This window comes from Anomaloglossus baeobatrachus, chromosome 1 (genome assembly GCF_048569485.1).
Source record: "Anomaloglossus baeobatrachus isolate aAnoBae1 chromosome 1, aAnoBae1.hap1, whole genome shotgun sequence".
NCBI classification, from domain to species: Eukaryota; Metazoa; Chordata; class Amphibia; order Anura; family Aromobatidae; genus Anomaloglossus; species Anomaloglossus baeobatrachus.
In genome coordinates, this window is record NC_134353.1 from 126,619,433 (window position 1) to 126,641,082 (window position 21,650).

Sequence of the window (21,650 nt, forward strand, 5' to 3'; positions counted from 1 at the left end):
TAGCTTGAGCCCACCAGAACAAGAATTCTGCATTTGAGGGGGTCCTAAGTAGGGCTTGAGATTAACCCTTTATTAAACTTTGAATGACAATGGTTAAGTAGTTTACAAAATATATTTGATGACATAATAAACATATTACCCTTTTGATTTTGTGCTGGAGCGAGGCCTGTACTCGTAGGATTCATCTTCAGTTCCATTTTGGCGCTTATACCAGTCAAACAAGGTGCGGAGTAGTGAGGGGAGGCAGTGCTCTGCTACCGAGCTCATACAGCTGATGACCTGGACAAAAAAAAAAAAGGTATATCTACTGTATATTTGCAACATATTCCCACACAAAATGATTGACCCCAATCTTCATCTTACGGTCCTGGAATCCTGCTGTGATAGACGCATTACTATAACCACCCAATAGTGGCTGCCAGGAGTACAGGGCTCACAATTAGTGACGATTGCTCGCCACAGCTTGTTAGTTGATCGAATATCATGATGCTCTGATGCGACTTGAGTATTGAGTATAATGGAAGTCAATGGGAAACTCAACCATCTTCAGACTCCGATGCTCGATCAAGTAACGAATTGTGGAGACCACGCTCACTCATCACTAATCACAATCATTTCATTAAGGTGCGGTTTTCAAAACCCGAAATTCTTAAGGAGGATGTAACCAAGTATCTCTACTCTCATAAAGGCTGGTAAAAAGCTAGAGACAGAAGATACGGAGGGACACACAACAGAGAACAATGTGTAAAGAGGCCTCTCAGAGTAGACAAAAGTCCCACAAACCTGCCAATACTGGTGATATTCTAATATATATCAGGTATAGATGAGTAAATCGATTCCCAGATCCATGGTCCAGCAGAGGGCACTGACAAACGCCTCCTACCTGCCGGAATACCTGGTGCCTCTTACAATACGCCTGAGACAACATTACGTGTAGCACAATGCATGGGCCTGAAAATCAGAAGAGTCGCCGGGGAGTACAGCAGATAGGAAGCACTTACCACAGACAACGCAATGTACCAGGGGCCTGCAATGCGATGTGACTTGCCCCCCTCTAGTATGGGAGCTATAATGACTCATGATGCTTATGATTAAGGACTTATCTACATTCCAACTGTCCAAAACGCGTCAAGCTATGATGTTTTCATGGAATCTATGATGTTTTTCTTGGATTTTTAATCGTTGAATAAAGTTTCTACACTTTTATATATTTTTCGTTGGATTTATATTTTTTCTATCCTGGAATTGGTGCCGAGTCCCGTCCTTACTCCTTGCTATTGCCTATACGGCCCTGCCTGTCCGGTGGACATCCTGCATTCCATCTGAACTGAGCGGATACATATACGGGTGAGCTGAATTTTTCTTCGCTATAATGGCTCACCCTGACATGATGTTGGGCAATGTGAATTTTAATGTCCATTTATAAAGGAGGAAAGACACTGCTAGAGCAATTTGGCAGGGGCTTTGTCCATTCTTTTTGAAAAAAACATGACCTTTCAGTCCAGCAAAATGTTGCTGAAAAGTATTCAGCCAAACGCTCTTTTTTTATTTGTATAGTTTGGGGCCGTTAAAAAGGAGATGTCCCACAAAGTACACTTAATCAATAGATCTTGGAACATAAATAGGTTCCACAACTGGTGTTAAAAGAAAAAAAAACAAACAAAAAAAAAAACGTTCCTGTGTGGATATAATAGTTATGTGCAGTGTAATGACTGTGTGACTGTAGGAGCATGGTCTGCTCATACTACATCTCCTCGGCCCGGGAGGAAATGAAAGGGTATACAGACAAGACACAATGGGATCATAGCGGCTGCTTTCTGTGAGATAAAACATTTCCCTGTTTAAAAACTGTTGAAGTTTACAGACTTCTAGAAGCTGCATTTTGATGAAATTCTAATGTGACATGCCATAGTGGTGATCCAAAGACTTTGCATGACTATTCCCACTCAATTAAGCAAGAAAAAGGTGCAGGCTGGAATCACTGACATATCGCTCCATTTAAAGCCTCCAACCAAACTCAAGTCAATTGCATAAAACAATTTATAGCTCTGGCCTAAAGGGTACACGGGCAAATCCAAATACACTCGAAGGTGTTAAGCCATATTAAGTATGTGTGAAAATAAAATAAAAAATTAAAAAGAAAAGGGGTTTTTTTTCCTATGGTGATATTGATATCCTATCCTTAGAATAGGTTAAATATATCACACCGGTGCAGGACTGACACCAGCCAGCCCACAGATTACCTATTACAAGCTCAGACAGTGGTCTGATGTAAACAGGACGATCTGCAACTGCAGTGTACACATCCCTGCTGCTTTGCTCCATATACTGTTTACACCTAGCAGCTGCTGAAGACAATAACATCTGATCTGTGAAGATTAATCTGATATTGGAGACCTGTCCTATCTATAAAATAAAACCCCAAAAATGGGACGGCACATCTGTTGGTATAAGTGCAATATGTAGAAACACATTGACCGTGTCCATTAACAGACAAAATCTAGGATAAAAACAATGAGCAAATACTACTTAGCTGACATTATTTTGATCAAAAAAGCTCAAAAGCCACCTCACCGGGACAGGGTGTACCCAATCAGAGTGGTCACATCTCTAGTATTTTGAGAGATGAAATACTGGAGGCAGCACCAACCTAATTGGGCACACCTTGGTGCAGTGACATGCTTTTTTGATAAAAATAGTGCCAAAAAGCACCCTGTTATGTACATGTACTATACAACTAAGCACCCTATGTTATGCACATGTACTATACAACTAAGCACCCTATGTTAAGCACATGTACTATACAACTAAGTACCCTATGTTATGCACATGTACTATACAACTAAGCACCCTATGTTATGTACTATACAACTAAGCACCCTATGTTATGCACATGTACTATACAACTAAGCACCCTATGTTATGCACATGTACTATACAACTAAGCACCCTATGTTATGCACATGTACTATACAACTAAGCACCCTATGTTATGTACATGTACTATACAACTAAGCACCCTATGTTATGCACATGTACTATACAACTAAGCACCCTATGTTATGCACATGTACTATACAACTAAGCACCCTGTGTTATGTACATGTACTATTATTTATTTACTTCATGGTATTTGCATATTGTTTTTATCTTATGTTTAGTCAAATCAATAAAATAGTGGAAGTCAAGTTTAAGAATTTACAAATAGTTATGTAAAAATAAAACAAAAAAAAAAAACGAAAAGCCAAGAGCTAGTGGTGCTGTGCTGGTACACTGTCCAATGGCAAATGACAATTATCCTTCTATGTGGTTCTTTCCGTTACTAGTATATTCCAGTAAGGTGATGGCATCCTTGGTGCTATAACTTGGCCATATTATCTGCAGATGCCATCGGCTGGTCACATTCAGGGAGCAGTATACTGCTTCAGAGCATGAAGTTCGTATTTGCGGCTGGCAAATCATTATTATTTAGTAGATAAACTCTTGCCACTTGATAGAGTCCAGTGTATCACTAAGTATACATGCTAATATTTAACATTCACCTAGTATCTTTTTGCAGATTTACATTTTATTCTATGGTTTTTTACATTTACACCAATTCCAGAAAGGCATTTTTTATATTATATTTTACATCTTTTGCCCAAAATATGTATCTTCCACAAGCAGTTGTTTTGGGGTTTTTTTTAGATGCAAAGAAAAGTTAGATTGGATATTTTCAATACTAAGCTGGTTTAACTGAAAGTAAAAATAATTCACACATTGTTTTTGGATTGTATGTGCAGCGTCACGCAATATACACACCACTTTCATTTTACATACTGATGCAAAATACTGACAAAAATACAGTCAAACTTAAGAATTTCCTAATGAAAAAATGTGTATCTGACGGATCCTAATACCTTTAGACCCCATACACATTCGACTAACGGTGACCGGACACGCAGATATCAATGGGTTCAGTACACAGTCTAATGTGTATGGAAGCACAGGATAAAAAAAAATTAAAAATTGGCGGGAATATTAAAGGTAATCTGTCACAAAGTTTTTGCCACCTAATCTGAGAGCAGCATAATGTAGGGGCAGAAACCCTGATTTCAGCGATGTCACTTACCGAGATGCTTAGTTTAGTCTTGATAAAATCACTGATTAATTAGCAGTAGATTATCATTAGAGGACTACTTGGCGTGCTGCAGGTAGCCAGCATATTCATGAGCTCTGTATAACTGCTAGATCTGCAGCAGAGAAAACAGTGATTTTATCAAAATTACAGCAAACTGCTCAGTAAGTGACATCACTGGAATCAGGGTTTCTTCCCCTTCATTATGCTGCTCTCAGATGAGGTAGCAAAAACCTGGTGACAGATTACTTTTAATCCTTTCAGACGGACTAAACCCATTGGAGGAGGTCACCAGCTGCATTGTGCTACTCTCAGATGGAGGAGCAAAAACCTGGTGACAGATTCCCTTTAAGGATGTGTCATGTATGATTTCACCATGCCAATCCCTTTTTTCTCCCTCAGATAACCTGACGCCAGAGAGGTCCGACAGCGGCTCCCTCAGAGAGCACTCCGCAAGATAGCTGCCGGCCAAGTAATCGAATATGTATCGGAGGGCTTATCGGAGGGCTTAATAGCAGCTCTCCACGGTAACTGTCAATTATTTGACGTCTCTATCCTGCATTTTCACCTATACAGACTCCATGTTCCTGTTGGCTTATTATGAGACCTGTAAGGAAAAAAAGGTTTCAAATTGATGCAGTGCCTGTCTGCACGTTTCATTTCATAGCCGCTTTATGTTTGGCATCCTAGATAAATAGGATAAATCTCCTGGACCTGATGAGACAGGTGTAATAACTGCAAAGATCCTTGCCAAAAAGGCTGCATAATCCTTTTTGAAAGTTTTCCCATCCTATATTAAAATTAGCATTTTATGAGTCCAGTCAAATATATAATTATACAGCCATTCAGGCTTGGACTATCACAGTAAGCACACCAGCCTCATCAATTTATTGATGTATGCAGACTACATTTTGAAGTCTGGTAACAGTTGAGTTTTAACCTTTTCCTATCCAATAAAATTTCCTGTTCTGCCCATTAAAATCCTATTATAATTGGGGAAAAACGTCAGAATTTTGCAATATGAATGAATTTTGTAAAATAAATCAACAGAAAATAAATTTATTTACATGTGACTGATAAACAAGGCAGTGGCCCGACAAAGGAGCGTAATGGAATTTTTTATATTTTTGGAATGTCTCCCCGGGTGGAAGGGGGGGTGGGGGCTCAGGATAAGAAAAGGTTAAAGTTGTTTTGTTGAAAGGTTTTTTTGTGTGTGTTTTTTTTTTTTTTTTAAAAAGGAAATCTGTTTTTAGGCATTTTATTTTAAGCTATTTTTACTCTAGTCTTCCCAGTCATTATTTTTTGGGTGTGCTCGACAAGGTGGATGTAGTTTTAATTTTCCAGATGTTTTTTTGGATAATCAACAGTTTGGGACTTTATACACTGGTACTGCAGTGGTATACAAAACCTATTTTTCCTTTTTTTTTTTTTGCACAATTGAAGACTAAAAGGTGACATTTTACTAAAAAAAAAAAATAAAAAATAATATTATATATATACACACGCACACACACATTATTACACACACATATATGCGTGTATGTATGTATGTATGTATGTATGTATGTATGTATGTATGTATGCATATATATATATATATATATATATATATATTATATACACACACACACACACACACATACACACATACACACATATACGGTACATATACACACACACACACACGTAAAGCAAAAGATCAGCTTCTTTTGGTACAATTTTCAGTGTGTAACTATTGTGGGTACGCACTTGGTTTATTGCCCACTGGGCTTTGCTTAATTCTCACAGAACATCCGGCTAATCTGGTTAATGCTGGCGAGAAACAGACGATTCTAGTGCCCTAACTCATATTTGCTAGCCTGCATGGTCACCCGTGCCCAAAAACTATTAAATGTGTTTAGCGCCATATATTTTGCTAGTTTAGCCCCTTTTTTGCACCTCATAAGATCATCTTGAAAAGAAGGCGTGACTTAAAGGAGTCGTAAAAATACTAAACTGGTGCAAAATTAGAGTCTAAAAAAGTCAATCAAAAAGTGGTGTAAGGTGTATAAAAAAAAAGTGGTGCAAGGGAGAGAAAAGTGTCTTAAGATTTCTAGTGGGACTTCACAAATTTATGAAACAGTATGCATCACCATAGCCTCTACCTGCCTGATCTAAGTAATTTTAAAAACAAGTAAGACACATTTGAGTACAATATGCATGTTTCAAAATTATATATATATATACACACAGTCATATGAAAAAGTTTAGGCACCCCTATTAATGTTAACCTTTTTTCTTTATAACAATTTGGATTTTTGCAACAGCTATTTCAGTTTCATCTATCTAATAACTGATAGACTGAGTAATATTTCTGGATTGAAATGAGGTTTATTGTACTAACAGAAAATCTGCAATTCACAATTTATCAAAATTTGAAAGGTGCAAAAGTATGGGCACCCTTATCAATTTCTTGATTTGAACACTCCTAACTACTTTTTACTGACTTACTAAAGCACTAAATTGGTTTTGTAACCTCATTGAGCTTTGAACTTCATAGGCAGGTGTATCCAATCATGAGAAAAGGTATTTAAGGTGGCCACTTGCAAGTTGTTCTCCTATTTGAATCTCCTATGAAGAGTGGCTTCATGGGCTCCTCAAAACAACTCTCAAATGATCTGAAAACAAAGATTATTCAACATAGTTGTTCAGGGGAAGGATACAAAAAGTTGTCTCAGAGATTTAAACTGTCAGTTTCCACTGTGAGGAACATAGTAAGGAAATGGAAGAACACAGGTACAGTTCTTGTTAAGCCCAGAAGTGGCAGGCCAAGAAAAATATCAGAAAGGCAGAGAAGAAGAATGGTGAGAACAGTCAAGGACAATCCACAGACCACCTCCAAAGACCTGCAGCATCATCTTGCTGCAGATGGTGTTAATGTGCATCGGTCAACAATACAGCGCACGTTGCACAAGGAGAAGCTGTATGGGAGAGTGATGCGAAAGAAGCCGTTTCTGCAAGCACGCCACAAACAGTCGCCTGAGTTATGCCAAAGCACATTTGGACAAGCCAGTTACATTTTGGAAGAAGGTCCTGTGGACTGATGAAACAAAGATTGAGTGGTTTGGTCATACAAAAAGGCGTTATGCATGGAGGCAAAAAAACACGGCATTCCAAGAAAAGCACTTGCTACCCACAGTAAAATTTGGTGGAGGTTCCATCATGCTTTGGGGCTGTGTGGCCAATGCCGGCACCGGGAATCTTGTTAAAGTTGAGGGTCGCATGGATTCAACTCAGTATCAGCAGATTCTTGACAATAATGTGCAAGAATCAATGACAAAGTTGAAGTTGCGCAGTGGATGGATATTTCAGCAAGACAATGATCCAAAACACCGCTGCAAATCTACTCAGGCATTCATGCAGAGGAACAATTACAATGTTCTGGAATGGCCATCCCAGTCCCCAGAGCTGAATATCATTGAACATCTGTGGGATGATTTGAAGCGTGCTGTCCATGCTCGGCGACCATCAAACTTAACTGAACTGGAATTGTTTTGTAAACAGGAATGGTCAAAAATACCTTCATCCAGGATCCAGGAACTCATTAAAAGCTACAGGAAGCGACTAGAGGCTGTTATTTTTGCAAAAGGACGATCTACAAAATATTAATGTCACTTTTATGTTGAGGTGCCCATACTTTTGCACCGGTCAAATTTTGGTTAAATGCGGAATGCACATTTTCTGCAAGTACAATAACCCTCATTTCAATCCAGAAATATTACTGAGTCCATCAGTTATTAGATATATGAAACTGAAATAGCTGTTGCAAAAAGCCAAATTGTTATAAAGAAAAAAAGGTTAACATTAATAGGGGTGCCCAAACTTTTTCATATGACTGTGAGAGATAGATTATATATATATATATATATATATATATATATATATATATATATATATATATATATATATATATATATATATATAATCTATCTATCTCCGTACAGTGAACCATGGTGGTGGCACGGTCTTTATGTGAGGCTGCATGAGTGCTGCTGGTGTCTGGGAGCTACATCTCATTGATGATATCATGAATTCACAGATGTACTGCCCTATTTTGTAAGAGAAGACACTCTGTGCCCTTGGTAGACGTGCACTTTACCATTATGACAATGATCCAAAACGCACATGTACAGTAAGGCCACTGTTGCATTTCTGAAGAACAGGGTGAAAGTTATTCAGAGCCAAGTGTCTCCTGATCTGAACACCTATGGGGACTTCTGAAGAGACAAGTTGAGCATCACTCTCCATCCAGCATCATAGGCTCTTGAAGAATGAAAAAAAAGATATCACAATACGTCACCAACTGGTTCATTTTGTCGCTAGAAGACTTGGTGCTGGACAGAGATCATACAAAATACTAGATGTAGTAGTTTTTGATGGGGGTGTATTCATTTTTGCATCAACTAATTTGAATAAAACTGAAGATTTTGTTATGAAAAAAATTATATTATTAACCTTACTGTCATGTTATTGGTTAAAAAAATGTTCTATGAAACTCAGTCTTGTCAATTTTGAAAACTCTTCTTGTATTCGGAGAGGTATTGATTACAATCTTACTTTTGAAAGGGGGTGTACTCCTTTGTACTGAACACTGTATATATTCAGATCTATTTTGTTTTTTGCTTACTTTTTCACTGCATCCATGCATCCATAGCAGCTCTAGATATGAGAATTAAGAATACCCCCTCCTCTGCCTAACATGACTTGCAGAGTTAAAATGGGGATTATAAGATCCAGCAGCTCCACTATACCCAGCAGATAACTGGCAATAATGTAATCAACAGGTTCAAAAGAAGGTTTAACGGTACAAATACTTCTACTCCCTAAATAAAACTCAGTGAGTGCTCTGTAGCTGGCAAAAGAGCAGACAGAAGCAGTAAAAAGCAGCTTCTGTCTTCTTCCCAATGTCACTAGGTGTCTGAGATGGAAACCCAACTCAAAATCAACTGTTATCCCTGCAAATTTATTGGGCAGCCATTGAGGGATTAAAGGGAACCCGCCATCAGAAATTTTGCACTAAACCTAAAAGATTCCCCCTCTGCAGCTCCTGGGCTGTATTCTAGCAATGTTCCTGTTTATGTGCCCCCTTTCTGACCAAAATAAAGACTTTATAAAGTGGTACCTTTTTGTATTCAGATCTTGATAATGGTACACGGGGGCGGGCTCTCTGGTGTCCGTTAGTCTGCCTCCCTGTCGCTTTAGGCCGTCCCCCATCGCGCAATTTCAAAGAGGTGACGTGAGGTAAGCTGGCCAGCGCTTGCGTAGAACGGTGGAGGCGGCGGTGAAAGCGCGATCACGAGATTATGGGCGGGTACTTGCTGATGAAAATCACTGCGCCGCCCATAATCTCGCGCATGCGCTGTGCCACTCTCCCAGGACTGTGCAATGTGCACAGTGTGACCGCTGGTGACGTGTTGTGCATGCGCAAGATTCTGGACGGCGCTGTGATTTTCATCAAGTACCCGCCCATAATCTCGTGTTCGCGCTTTCAACGCCGCCTCCACCGTTCTGCGCATCCGCCGGCCGATCAGAGGCAAGCAGGTGACGTCATACGCTTCAGTTACTGACCTCTGATTGACCAGCAGCTGCGATAGCTGTGCACAGAGCTCGACTGAGCAGCAACAGCAAATCATCTGAAATAAAGCGCTGACTGCTGCGGCCTCTGCACTGGCCGCGATCATCAGATCATCCAGGGGGCCACAAGAAGCAGCCTCTGGGCCGCATGCAGCCCAGGGGCAGCGTGTTTGAGACCTCTGTTATAGATGGTGTATGTAAACTTCTGGTTTCAACTGTAGATGACTCAGGTTTGTGACAAATTTACTGTAGTATAATGATGACATCACTGCTTATATCATGTAGCTGAAGTGCAGCACAGATTCATCTAAGCTAAAAGCTGAGATTCTTTGATCAGGAATAGAACAGACATTTCATAACTTTCCCAAATACTTATGAAACAATATTCATCACATTCTGACTTGAACTGTTGTTCCTGATTTAATATAGAATATATATATATATATATATATATCTATATCTATATGGGCGGCATGGTGGCTCAGTGGTTAGCAGTGCAGTCTTGCAGCGCTGGGGTTCTGGGTTCAATTCCCACCAAGAACACCATCTGCAAGGAGTTTGTATGTTCTTCCCGTGTTTGTGTGGGTTTCCTCCGGGTTCTCCGGTTTCCTCCCACACTCCAAAGACATACAGATAGGGACTCTAGATTGTGAGCCCCAATGGGGACAGTGTTGCCAATGTATGTAAAGCGCTGTGGAATTAACAGCGCTATATAAATGAATAAAATTATTATTATTATTTATATCTATATATATAATTGCCTTATTCTGTCTGTCTGTCTGTCTGTCTGTCTGTCTGTCTGTCATGCTCCGAAATTGTGTCCTTACGGTGACACAAAGCTGATTGGCCGCTGGGCTCGCCATGGCCCCGCCCCCCCACACGGATTGGCCTCTCGCCCCGGCTCTCTGCAGGCCCCGCCCCCCTCACGCAATGCACGCTCGCTGTGGCCCAACTGACACGGGGCTCCGATTCCCAGGTGAGTACACACACACACATCAGATCACACTCACTCTCACACACACCTCACACATCACATCCACACACTCACAACATGCTGGGATATCGCTTGCTTCTACACCGGCTCCGTCAGGATCCCGGCAGCGCCAGACATAACCTTGCGATGCTGGGATCTTAACGGAGGCCGTGAAAGCTGGTAACCATTATACACATCGGGTAACTAAGGTCCCTTAGTTACCCGATGTGTATCATAGTTACCAGTGTACACCGGCTCACACTCACTCTCACACACACCTCACACACACATCACATCGCATCCACACATCAAGGTCCTGCAGCTGCGGAACATACATAACATAACAGCACACACACACACACAAATCAGATCACACTCACACACACACATCACATCGCATCCAAATACTCACAACATCCTGGGATATCGCTTGCTTCTCGGCGGCGATATTGTGCTGTGAGCTTCCAGGACCTGACGGAGGATCACATGGCCAGAAGCATGTGATATCCCCGGATGTTGTGAGTATCAGCGCGTATGTGCAATATCGTCAGTGTCTGTGTGTGTGAGTGTATGCGATCGGGTGTGTGTGAGTGGATGCGATCGGTTGTGTGGGTGAGTGGATGCGATCGGTTGTGTGGGTGAGTGGATGCGATCGGGTGTGGGTGAGTGTCGGCAGAGGAGCACGGCGTGCTGGAGGAGGCTGGGAGCAGAGAGGCTGATCTTGGGGAAGGCTGGGAGGGGGAGGCTGATGCTGAGGGAGGCTGGAAGGAGAGAGGCTGAGCAAACGTGCTCCATCCGCCATACTGCGCACTCCCCATCGTGCTGCATCCCCCATGCTGCGCACTCCCAAACGTGGTCCATCCGCCATGCTGCGCACTCCCAAACGTGGTCCATCCGCCATGCTGCGCACTCCCAAACGTGGTCCATCCGCCATGCTGCGCACTCCCAAACGTGCTCCATCCGCCATACTGCGCACTCCCAAACGTGCTCCATCCGCCATACTGCGCACTCCCCATCGTGCACCATCCGGCATGCTGCGCACTCCCAAGCGGATGGAGCATGATGGGGGGTGCGCAGCATGGCGGATGGAGCATGTTTGGGAGTGCGCAGCATGGCGGATGGAGCACGTTTGGGAGTGCGCAGCATGACGGATGGAGCACGTTTGGGAGTGCGCAGCATGCCGGATGGTGCACGATGGGGAGTGCGCAGTATGGCGGATGGAGCACGTTTGGGAGTGCGCAGTATGGCGGATGGAGCACGTTTGGGAGTGCGCAGCATGGCGGATGGAGCACGTTTGGGAGTGCGCAGCATGGCGGATGGAGCACGTTTGGGAGTGCGCAGCATGGCGGATGGAGCACGTTTGGGAGTGCGCAGCATGGCGGATGGAGCACGTTTGGGAGTGCGCAGCATGCCGGATGGTGCACGATGGGGAGTGCGCAGCATGCCGGATGGTGCACGATGGGGAGTGCGCAGTATGGCGGATGGAGCACGTTTGGGAGTGCGCAGCATGGCGGATGGAGCACGTTTGGGAGTGCGCAGCATGGCGGATGGAGCACGTTTGGGAGTGCGCAGCATGGCGGATGGAGCACGTTTGGGAGTGCGCAGCATGCCGGATGGTGCACGATGGGGAGTGCGCAGTATGGCGGATGGAGCACGTTTGGGAGTGCGCAGCATGGCGGATGGACCACGTTTGGGAGTGCGCAGCATGGCGGGTGGAGCACGTTTGGGAGTGCGCAGCATGGCGGATGGAGCATGATAGGGGGTGGGCAGCATGGCGGATGGAGCACGTTTGGGAGTGCGCAGCATGGCGGATGGAGCACGTTTGGGAGTGTGCAGCATGGCGGATAGAGCACGATGGGGAGTGCGCAGCATGGCGGATGGAGCACGTTTGGGAGTGCGCAGCATGGGGGATGCAGCACGATGGGGAGTGCGCAGTATGGCGGATGGACCACGTTTGGGAGTGCGCAGCATGGCGGATGGAGCACGATGGGGGGGTGCGCAGCATGGGGGATGGAGCACGATGGGAGGTGCACACCTCCCCCCAACACACACACACACGCGCACTGCACAACACACACACACTAGGAATCACAAACAACGCCCTACACAGACACCCACACACACAGACAACGCTGCACACACAAATATACGCACATACTGCACAACACACACATTGCTCAAAACATACCTCCCCCCAAAACACACCACACCCACACAAACCGCGCTACAGACACACAGCGCTCCACAAACAACGCAACACACGCAACACACATACAACACCGCTCTCACCCCCCGCGACACTCAGAACATGTACAGCGCCCTACACAAACACTTGGTAACTACACACAACAACACATATATATATATATATATATAAACAAAAATCATACATGAACTACACAATACATAAATTCTAGAATTCTAGAAACCCGATGCGTAGAATCGGGCCACCTTCTAGTATATATATATATATATATGTGTATATATATATATATATATATATATATATATATATATATATATATATATATATATATATATATATATATATATATATATATACGGTATATATATACGGTATATATATATATATATATACGGTATATATATACGGTATATATATATATATCTATATCTCTATACATACGGTATATATATATATATATATATATATATATATATATATATATATATATATATATATATATATATATATTATCTCTATATCTATATCTATTTATATCTCTATATTATAGATTTTATATATATATATATATATATATATATATATATGTGTATATATATATATATATCTATCTGCATATCTATCTGCATATCTATCTGCATATCTATCTGCATATCTATCTACATATCTATCTACATATCTATCTACACACATTTTATATATATATATATATATATATATATATATATATATATATATATATCTATCTGCATATACAGTCAGGGCCACAAATATTTGGACAGTGACACAAGTTTTGTTATTTTAGCTGTTTACAAAAACATGTTCAGAAATACAATTATATATATATAATATGGGCTGAAAGTGCACACTCCCAGCTGCAATGTGAGAGTTTTCACATCCAAATCGGAGAAAGGGTTTAGGAATCATAGCTCTGTAATGCATAGCCTCCTCTTTTTCAAGGGACCAAAAGTAATTGGACAAAGGACTCTAAGGGCTGCAATTAACTCTGAAGGCGTCTCCCTCGTTAACCTGTAATCAATGAAGTAGTTAAAAGGTCTGGGGTTGATTACAGGTGTGTGGTTTTGCATGTGGAAGCTGTTGCTGTGACCAGACAACATGCGGTCTAAGGAACTCTCAATTGAGGTGAAGCAGAACATTCTGAGGCTGAAAAAAAAGAAAAAATCCATCAGAGAGATAGCAGACATGCTTGGAGTAGCAAAATCAACAGTCGGGTACATTCTGAGAAAAAAGGAATTGACTGGTGAGCTTGGGAACTCAAAAAGGCCTGGGCGTCCACGGATGACAACAGTGGTGGATGATCGCCGCATACTTTCTTTGGTGAAGAAGAACCCGTTCACAACATCAACTGAAGTCCAGAACACTCTCAGTGAAGTAGGTGTATCTGTCTCTAAGTCAACTGTAAAGAGAAGACTCCATGAAAGTAAATACAAAGGGTTCACATCTAGATGCAAACCATTCATCAATTCCAAAAATAGACAGGCCAGAGTTAAATTTGCTGAAAAACACCTCATGAAGCCAGCTCAGTTCTGGAAAAGTATTCTATGGACAGATGAGACAAAGATCAACCTGTACCAGAATGATGGGAAGAAAACAGTTTGGAGAAGAAAGGGAACGGCACATGATCCAAGGCACACCACATCCTCTGTAAAACATGGTGGAGGCAACGTGATGGCATGGGCATGCATGGCTTTCAATGGCACTGGGTCACTTGTGTTTATTGATGACATAACAGCAGACAAGAGTAGCCGGATGAATTCTGAAGTGTACAGGGATATACTTTCAGCCCAGATTCAGCCAAATGCCGCAAAGTTGATCGGACGGCGCTTCATAGTACAGATGGACAATGACCCCAAGCATACAGCCAAAGCTACCCAGGAGTTCATGAGTGCAAAAAAGTGGAACATTCTGCAATGGCCAAGTCAATCACCAGATCTTAACCCAATTGAGCATGCATTTCACTTGCTCAAATCCAGACTTAAGACGGAAAGACCCACAAACAAGCAAGACCTGAAGGCTGCGGCTGTAAAGGCCTGGCAAAGCATTAAGAAGGAGGAAACCCAGCGTTTGGTGATGTCCATGGGTTCCAGACTTAAGGCAGTGATTGCCTCCAAAGGATTCGCAACAAAATATTGAAAATAAAAATATTTTGTTTGGGTTTGGTTTATTTGTCCAATTACTTTTGACCTCCTAAAATGTGGAGTGTTTGTAAAGAAATGTGTACAATTTCTACAATTTCTATCAGATATTTTTGTTCAAACCTTCAAATTAAACGTTACAATCTGCACTTGAATTCTGTTGTAGAGGTTTCATTTCAAATCCAATGTGGTGGCATGCAGAGCCCAACTCGCGAAAATTGTGTCACTGTCCAAATATTTCTGGACCTAACTGTGTATGTAGATGTAGATGTATATGTATATGTATATGTATATGTATATGTATATGTATATGTATATGTATATGTATATGTATATGTATATGTATATGTATATGTATATGTATATGTATATGTATATATATATATATATATATATATATATATATATATATATATATATATATATATATATATAATCTACATCTCTATCTATATCTATCTATATTTATATATATCTTAGGAGTCGAAGGCTTTCCATTTTATACCAACTCCAACAAAATGGACACAGACTCCACAGCACTGCCGGTATGTGTTAATTTTTTCGCAGCACCACCACATGACACGTCGTCTGGAGCAGACACCTCCTTAGGCTGCTTTCACACTACGTTTTTTTAGCATGCGTCATGAACATTTTTTTAACGCAAAAATGTAACCAGTGCAAATGCGTTTTCATTTCAATGCATTTGCAATGGACTCACGTCAACCTGCGTTATAGTGAGGATCCAGCGACTTGCAGTTTCTTAACTTTTTTCAAAAACGCTACTTGTAGCGTTTTTGAGCTGCGTCAAAATACTGCAAATCGCTGGATCCTGACTATACTGCACGCAAACGTATGTGAACGCTGGCATGCTGATAGAGCAAGCAGGATCCGGTCTACTGAGCATGCCCAGAAACCAGCTTCGCGTGATCAGTCTCTCTCCCCCCTCCCTCTCTCTCCTCCCCCTGATAGCGGAAGACGCTTGTAACCAAGGTAAATATCGGGTAAACAAGCAAAGCGCTTCTTAGTTACCCGATGTTTACCTTGGTTACATGTGCAGGGAGCCGGCTTCTAGCAGCAGCGGGATCGTAACCAAGGTAAATATCGGGTATTCAAGCAAAGCACTTCACTTAGTTACCCGATATTTACCTTGGTTACAGCTCACCGCAGCTGTCAGATGCCGGCTTCCAGTCTATCAAGTTCAGTTCCCCTCACTCCCGATCACATGACTCCAATGCCCGCCCATAAACTTCAAGTGACAGGATCCTGCAAAATAACACATGCGTTTTTCTTTGCAAAAACAGGAAATGCTTTTGCAGCAAAAAAACGTTCATGACGCATGCTAACAAAACGTAGTGTGAAAGCAGCCTTAGTAACTTGCTCTCCACTTTGATTAAGGGATGAGGATCATAAACAGAAGAACCCACTCAACTAACAGAATACAGTATATAAAAATGGGAATTATTAAACTAAACCCCTTTAAGGATGCCTATAAACCCTAATCTAAATGCCACTGCTGATGTCACCTAATAATAAAGGTTCCTCAAAGACCATACCCTGCGGACCACTACACGAGGACTACTTTTTAATATGTGACAGTACCTTGAGATTGAGACTTGTTATGAAGAACAGAACATTACACCGCGCTAACTGGAGGGCTAGAACAGAGCAGTGATCCCGGGGCACAGGCAGCTGCAGGGACGTCATGTTCTTCAGCACATTCTTTTTTAATTTGTATTTAGGCCCAGAGAAGCGTAAAAGCCGACTGCTGAGTGATGCATTCCAGACTCCGGGCCGCCAGAAACAGTTAATACTTCTCCTCCGCTTCATTACATGAAGAGGACTCAGGTTATTATCTATATTTACTAGAAGATGCTGGCACTAGTCTAAACAAATCTTTTATTGGCACTCAAAATGTAAAAATGTTTAGGGGGAAACTGTTAAACTGAGCCAGCACTAAGTGGCCGGTCCAACAACGATCCTCCTCATTACTGCTAGCTCAGCTTGGCAAAGTCACAGCTCACAAAGCCACACCAAATAAATCCCGCAGCCTGGACGCTGAGGTTAATTGATAAAACGCAAGCCACATTGTGGAGAGAAGAAAGTAACGACATTCCTGGCCTAACAATTATTGGCACCTGCAGACTTTATTAATGAACACAGGGCACGTGTCTGCAGCGCCGCATGGAAGGATGGCACCACCGACAACACGTAGGCTGGAAACCAAGCGCGTAAATAGTCTAGTCATCACCAAATCTTTATTTTTTGCAAAACAAACAACATGAAATGATTAGTTAAAAGGCCATTTTATGACTTTACAGGACTGATCGTGGAAAAAAAAGTGAACACGTTTGTCAAACACTATAAGGCTAGGTACACACTAGCATCCATTATAAGAAAAGGATGCATGAAACATCTAAAAATGCATCCGTCCAATGACAGATACAAATAGTGCCAAAGAGGCTTAACTTACGGAGTTATTAAGAAGTTATCTGATATTGTAATCCTGGCTGCGATGATAATCAGACCGATGAAAAGTCTTCGTACAGAACAAGATTTTTGAGCCCAAAATTAGGCTTGGTATCTTGTGTGGAAATTGAACGTTTTTGAAATATATATTATACACACACAATATTTTTATATATATTTATATTATACAATGGGTGAAAAAAAGGGTATTTAACACCAAGTTTCTAAGTAAATATATTTCTAAAGGTGTTATTGACATCAATTTCTCACGAGATGTTAGTAACAACCCATCCAACCCAAACAGCCTAAGAAATCAAAGTATAGTTGTCCAATAATGATGTGTAATAATGTGAAATTAAAACAGGGAAAAAAGTATTGAACACTTGAAAAAAAAGAGGTTCAAAAAGCTATGCTAAGTCATGACACCAGCTGAAATTTATCATTAATTCTGCCACTTAATGGAATACATCATCAGCTGGTTTAACTGATGATGTATAAAAACATGTCTCATTACCAAAGTGCCAGACGAGAAACATCTCATGATAGGCAAAACCAGTGAGCTGTCTCAATACCTCTGCAACCCTATTGTTGCAAAACATACTGATGGCGTAGGTTACAGAAGAAATTTTATATGCACAACACCTCCATGGCCTGTATGCACGTTGACTACACAAGACTCCATTTCTGAATATAAAGCATGTTTAAGCACATTTTAATTTTACTCAACAACATTTAGACAATCCTGTGAAATACTGGGAGAATATAGTTTGGTCAGATGAGACCAAAATTAAAATTGGACTCTTTGGAGGCCATAATACACACCATGTTCAGAGGCCAAAATGCACTACATTCCTTTCCAAACACACCATACCAACAGTCAAGATTGGAAGTAGGAACATCATGGTGTGGGGCTGGTTTTCAGCATACGGCACTGACAAACTTAATATAATTGAAGGAAGATTGAATGGACAAATGTACTACATATTCTTGATAAAAATCTGCTGCAAGCTACCAGGATGATGAAGATGAAACGAGTGTGGACATTTCAGCAGGACAATGATCTGAAACACACAGGCAAGGAAACTCTCAATTAGTTTCAGAGAAAAAAAAACTGCTAGAATGGCCCAGCCGATCACCTGACCTGAATGCAATAAAAATTCATGGAAGAAACTAAAAGCTCAAAGTTCACTGAAGGAGTGCATGGAGCCGTAAGGATTTAAAGAGTGTTTGTGGAAGAACGGGCCAAAATCCCACCTGAGCAATGCATGCCATTAGTTTCTCCATACAGGAGGCATCTTGAAGCCATTTTGTACAAATAATTACATTTCAGTAAGTGTGTTCAATACTTACTCCCTGTGTAATTTCTCATTATTAAATATCACAAAATTTATGGACATCTATGGTTTGGTTTCTTTGCCTGTGTGGCTTGTATGGGTTGTTAACGACATCTGGTGAGAAATTAATGTTAAACTCCCCTTTAGAATTGATATTTACTGAGAAAACTGGTGACATGGTCAATTCTCATTTCACCCACTGTATACATTGAATATATATTGCTTCCTACTACAGACTCATCTCTTGGTATCACAGACTTGGTCCTATCACTGATCTAGTCATACCTAACAGACGGGACATTCAGCGTCTCCCACTCACACATCATCTCGCCCCCTATCTGTAGGTGTCCATCAAGGTTCAGTTCTTGACCCCTGTTCTCCAAATACACCTTCAACCTGGAACAGCTCAGAGTCTCACGGCTTTCAGAATCATCTCTACGCTGATGAGACACAGATCTACTTCTCTGGGCTAGATATCGATTCCTTACTAACCAGAATCCCACAATGTCTGTCAACTATTTGATCAAGTTTCTCTGCAAGATTTCTAAAACTTAACATGGACATACCAGAATTCACCATCTTTCCCTATGGAAACCTATTCAGCAAAGTCAATGGCTGCTAACTCTCCACAGTCCCACAAGCTTGATGCCTCGGGGTAACCCTTGACTGCCCTCTCCTTCAAGCCACATAACCAAGCCATTTCCACCTCCAACAAAACCCTAACTGACACAGAAAGCCATCCGCAATCTGTCTCCTCCATACATCTGTAGCCTAGTCTCCTGGTCCTTACCTGCATGCAACTTCTGATCCTCACAAGATCTCCTTCTCTCCTCCCCTCTTATCTTCTCTTCCCACAATCACATACAAGATGCCTCCCTACCCCCCAAATCAGATGCTTGCTTACTGTGGAAACCTTCAAAAGGAACCTGAAAACCTACCTCTTCTTACAAGCTTACAATCTGCAGTATGCTTCCTTCCTTCCACTATACCACTGCATGGCCAGCTCGGACCTCACCTACTGTAACCTCACCCATCCCTTGTAGACAGTGAGCCATCGTGGGCAGGGTCCTCTCATGTATGGTTCTAACATTGATCGTTAAATGAAAAGTCTGGACACAAAAATTAAAAAAAAAAATATTGAAAGGAACACACAAGTCTGTTTGATACGGGTCAAGCTTATTCTTCATGAACACCTTGGAGGCCATAAAACCCTTCCTTGCATAAAGCAGAGCTTCAAGAACACACTTGGAAGGTCTTAACTCTCACCTGGTCAAACTGAAGATCTTCACCTCTCTGAAGAGACCTTGACAAGAGCTTCTCCTGTAAAGAGGGAAAGACACATGTATTAGCATCTAGAGTGAATGCGGAGAATGGAAAGTGAATGCGGAGGATGGAAAGCACCACAGTCCCTCTTGGGTTTCCATAATTCAGGGAAAAATAGTCAACATTATAGTAATTCATAAACTTGTGTTCATTGTACTGCAGAGGAGCCATTGAAAACTAAATGATGATTTTTACTGTTTGGTGCTCAATAGTTCATCAAAGTGAAGTTTAATTTAGAATGACTTTGCTTAAAGAAGACCTGTCTGCAGGTCAACAATGGCCAGTTTTTATCCTATTTTACACCCAACCTGTAAGAGTATTTTTGTTTTATGTATAAAAGCCACGATATAGTTTCAGAGATTTGTTACTTTTTTCCACTGTCTTTCCCATAGGAGAGTGGTTTAAAGTGTAATTATGCAGCGCAACCTAAATACACCCCCGCCCCTTCCACCAAGAAAATCATGTGAGCCACACTCCCTTGGTAAAGACCATAGAAATAACCATTAAATGAAAAAGCTCATATATCTGTAACCATGGAGTTTCGTCAGGCTGTGGTCTGGAAGCCACGGTATTCAGACGTGGCAACTGGACCAGGATCCTACAAAATTCCTTGCTCAACCCTAGTTGGGAGTATTTCCTGACACACGCGAATACGTAGCTATCTAGTGGCACACGACTTCCATAATTTGAAAGAAAACGCAAAAATATAGAACGTACATCACGGAAAGTCCACTTTTTGTTTAGACTGACCACTGTAAAAGAAAGTATATGCAGGTGACTTCAATGGCATACCTCCGAGGTGTGACTGAGGGTCTAAGGCTGCCCTCCCCCGTATGTGTTGGAAGCTCATCTAACCGAACATTGTTACAAGACAAGATGTGAACGGAGCAGCATAATCTACACACAGGGGAGTGTGTCAGAAAAGAGAACAATGAAAAACTGACGTTCTGCAGGATCCAATGAATATTAATTTATTTATGGGATAAGTCTTTAACTAGTGGGAAAGATTCTATTTCTAGACAAGAAGTGAACTATGAAAAACCTGATTTCTAATGGGGTCTGGGGGGGGGGTCCACTTATAATTAAAAAAAAAAACATAGGCAAATGGTGGTCATTACGTAAAAAAAAAATCCCAAAAACCATACACAATAACTGAGAACATAGTGTAACATTTCTATACATCACTATGAATGATCTACAGCTTATTAAAACAATGAAAAGTGGATGATGGTAAAGGAATACATTTCTGCAGGTGACTTCTGTACAGCAATAAAGTACAGTTTTCCCCTTATTTCTATAAATGTACGGTAAGTAAAAAATCCTCGAGGGCCACACACTTCTCTCAGAAGGATATGGCTATCCTGTATGTTCAGACTACCACCACATAACATTGCCTTCCTAAACAGCGCTGTAACACACTGCTGGGTAACACCAAGAACTAGCAAATAGCCTAAATACTGGA

General features: G+C 41.4%; 1 protein-coding gene across 7 annotated transcripts in view; it reads right to left on the reverse strand.

The window, feature by feature from the left end:
- The window catches only part of FRYL (FRY like transcription coactivator), a 520,064-nt gene that overhangs the window by 227,508 nt on the left and 270,906 nt on the right, over positions 1–21,650 (reverse strand). For all 7 annotated transcript variants that reach the window (XM_075347029.1, XM_075347025.1, XM_075347024.1 and 4 more), the window contains 2 exons: positions 20,132–20,185; positions 140–279 (listed from right to left, as the gene is read on the reverse strand). In XM_075347029.1, coding sequence (XP_075203144.1) covers positions 140–279; positions 20,132–20,185 — 194 coding nt within the window. The remainder of the gene's footprint in view (positions 1–139; positions 280–20,131; positions 20,186–21,650) is intronic.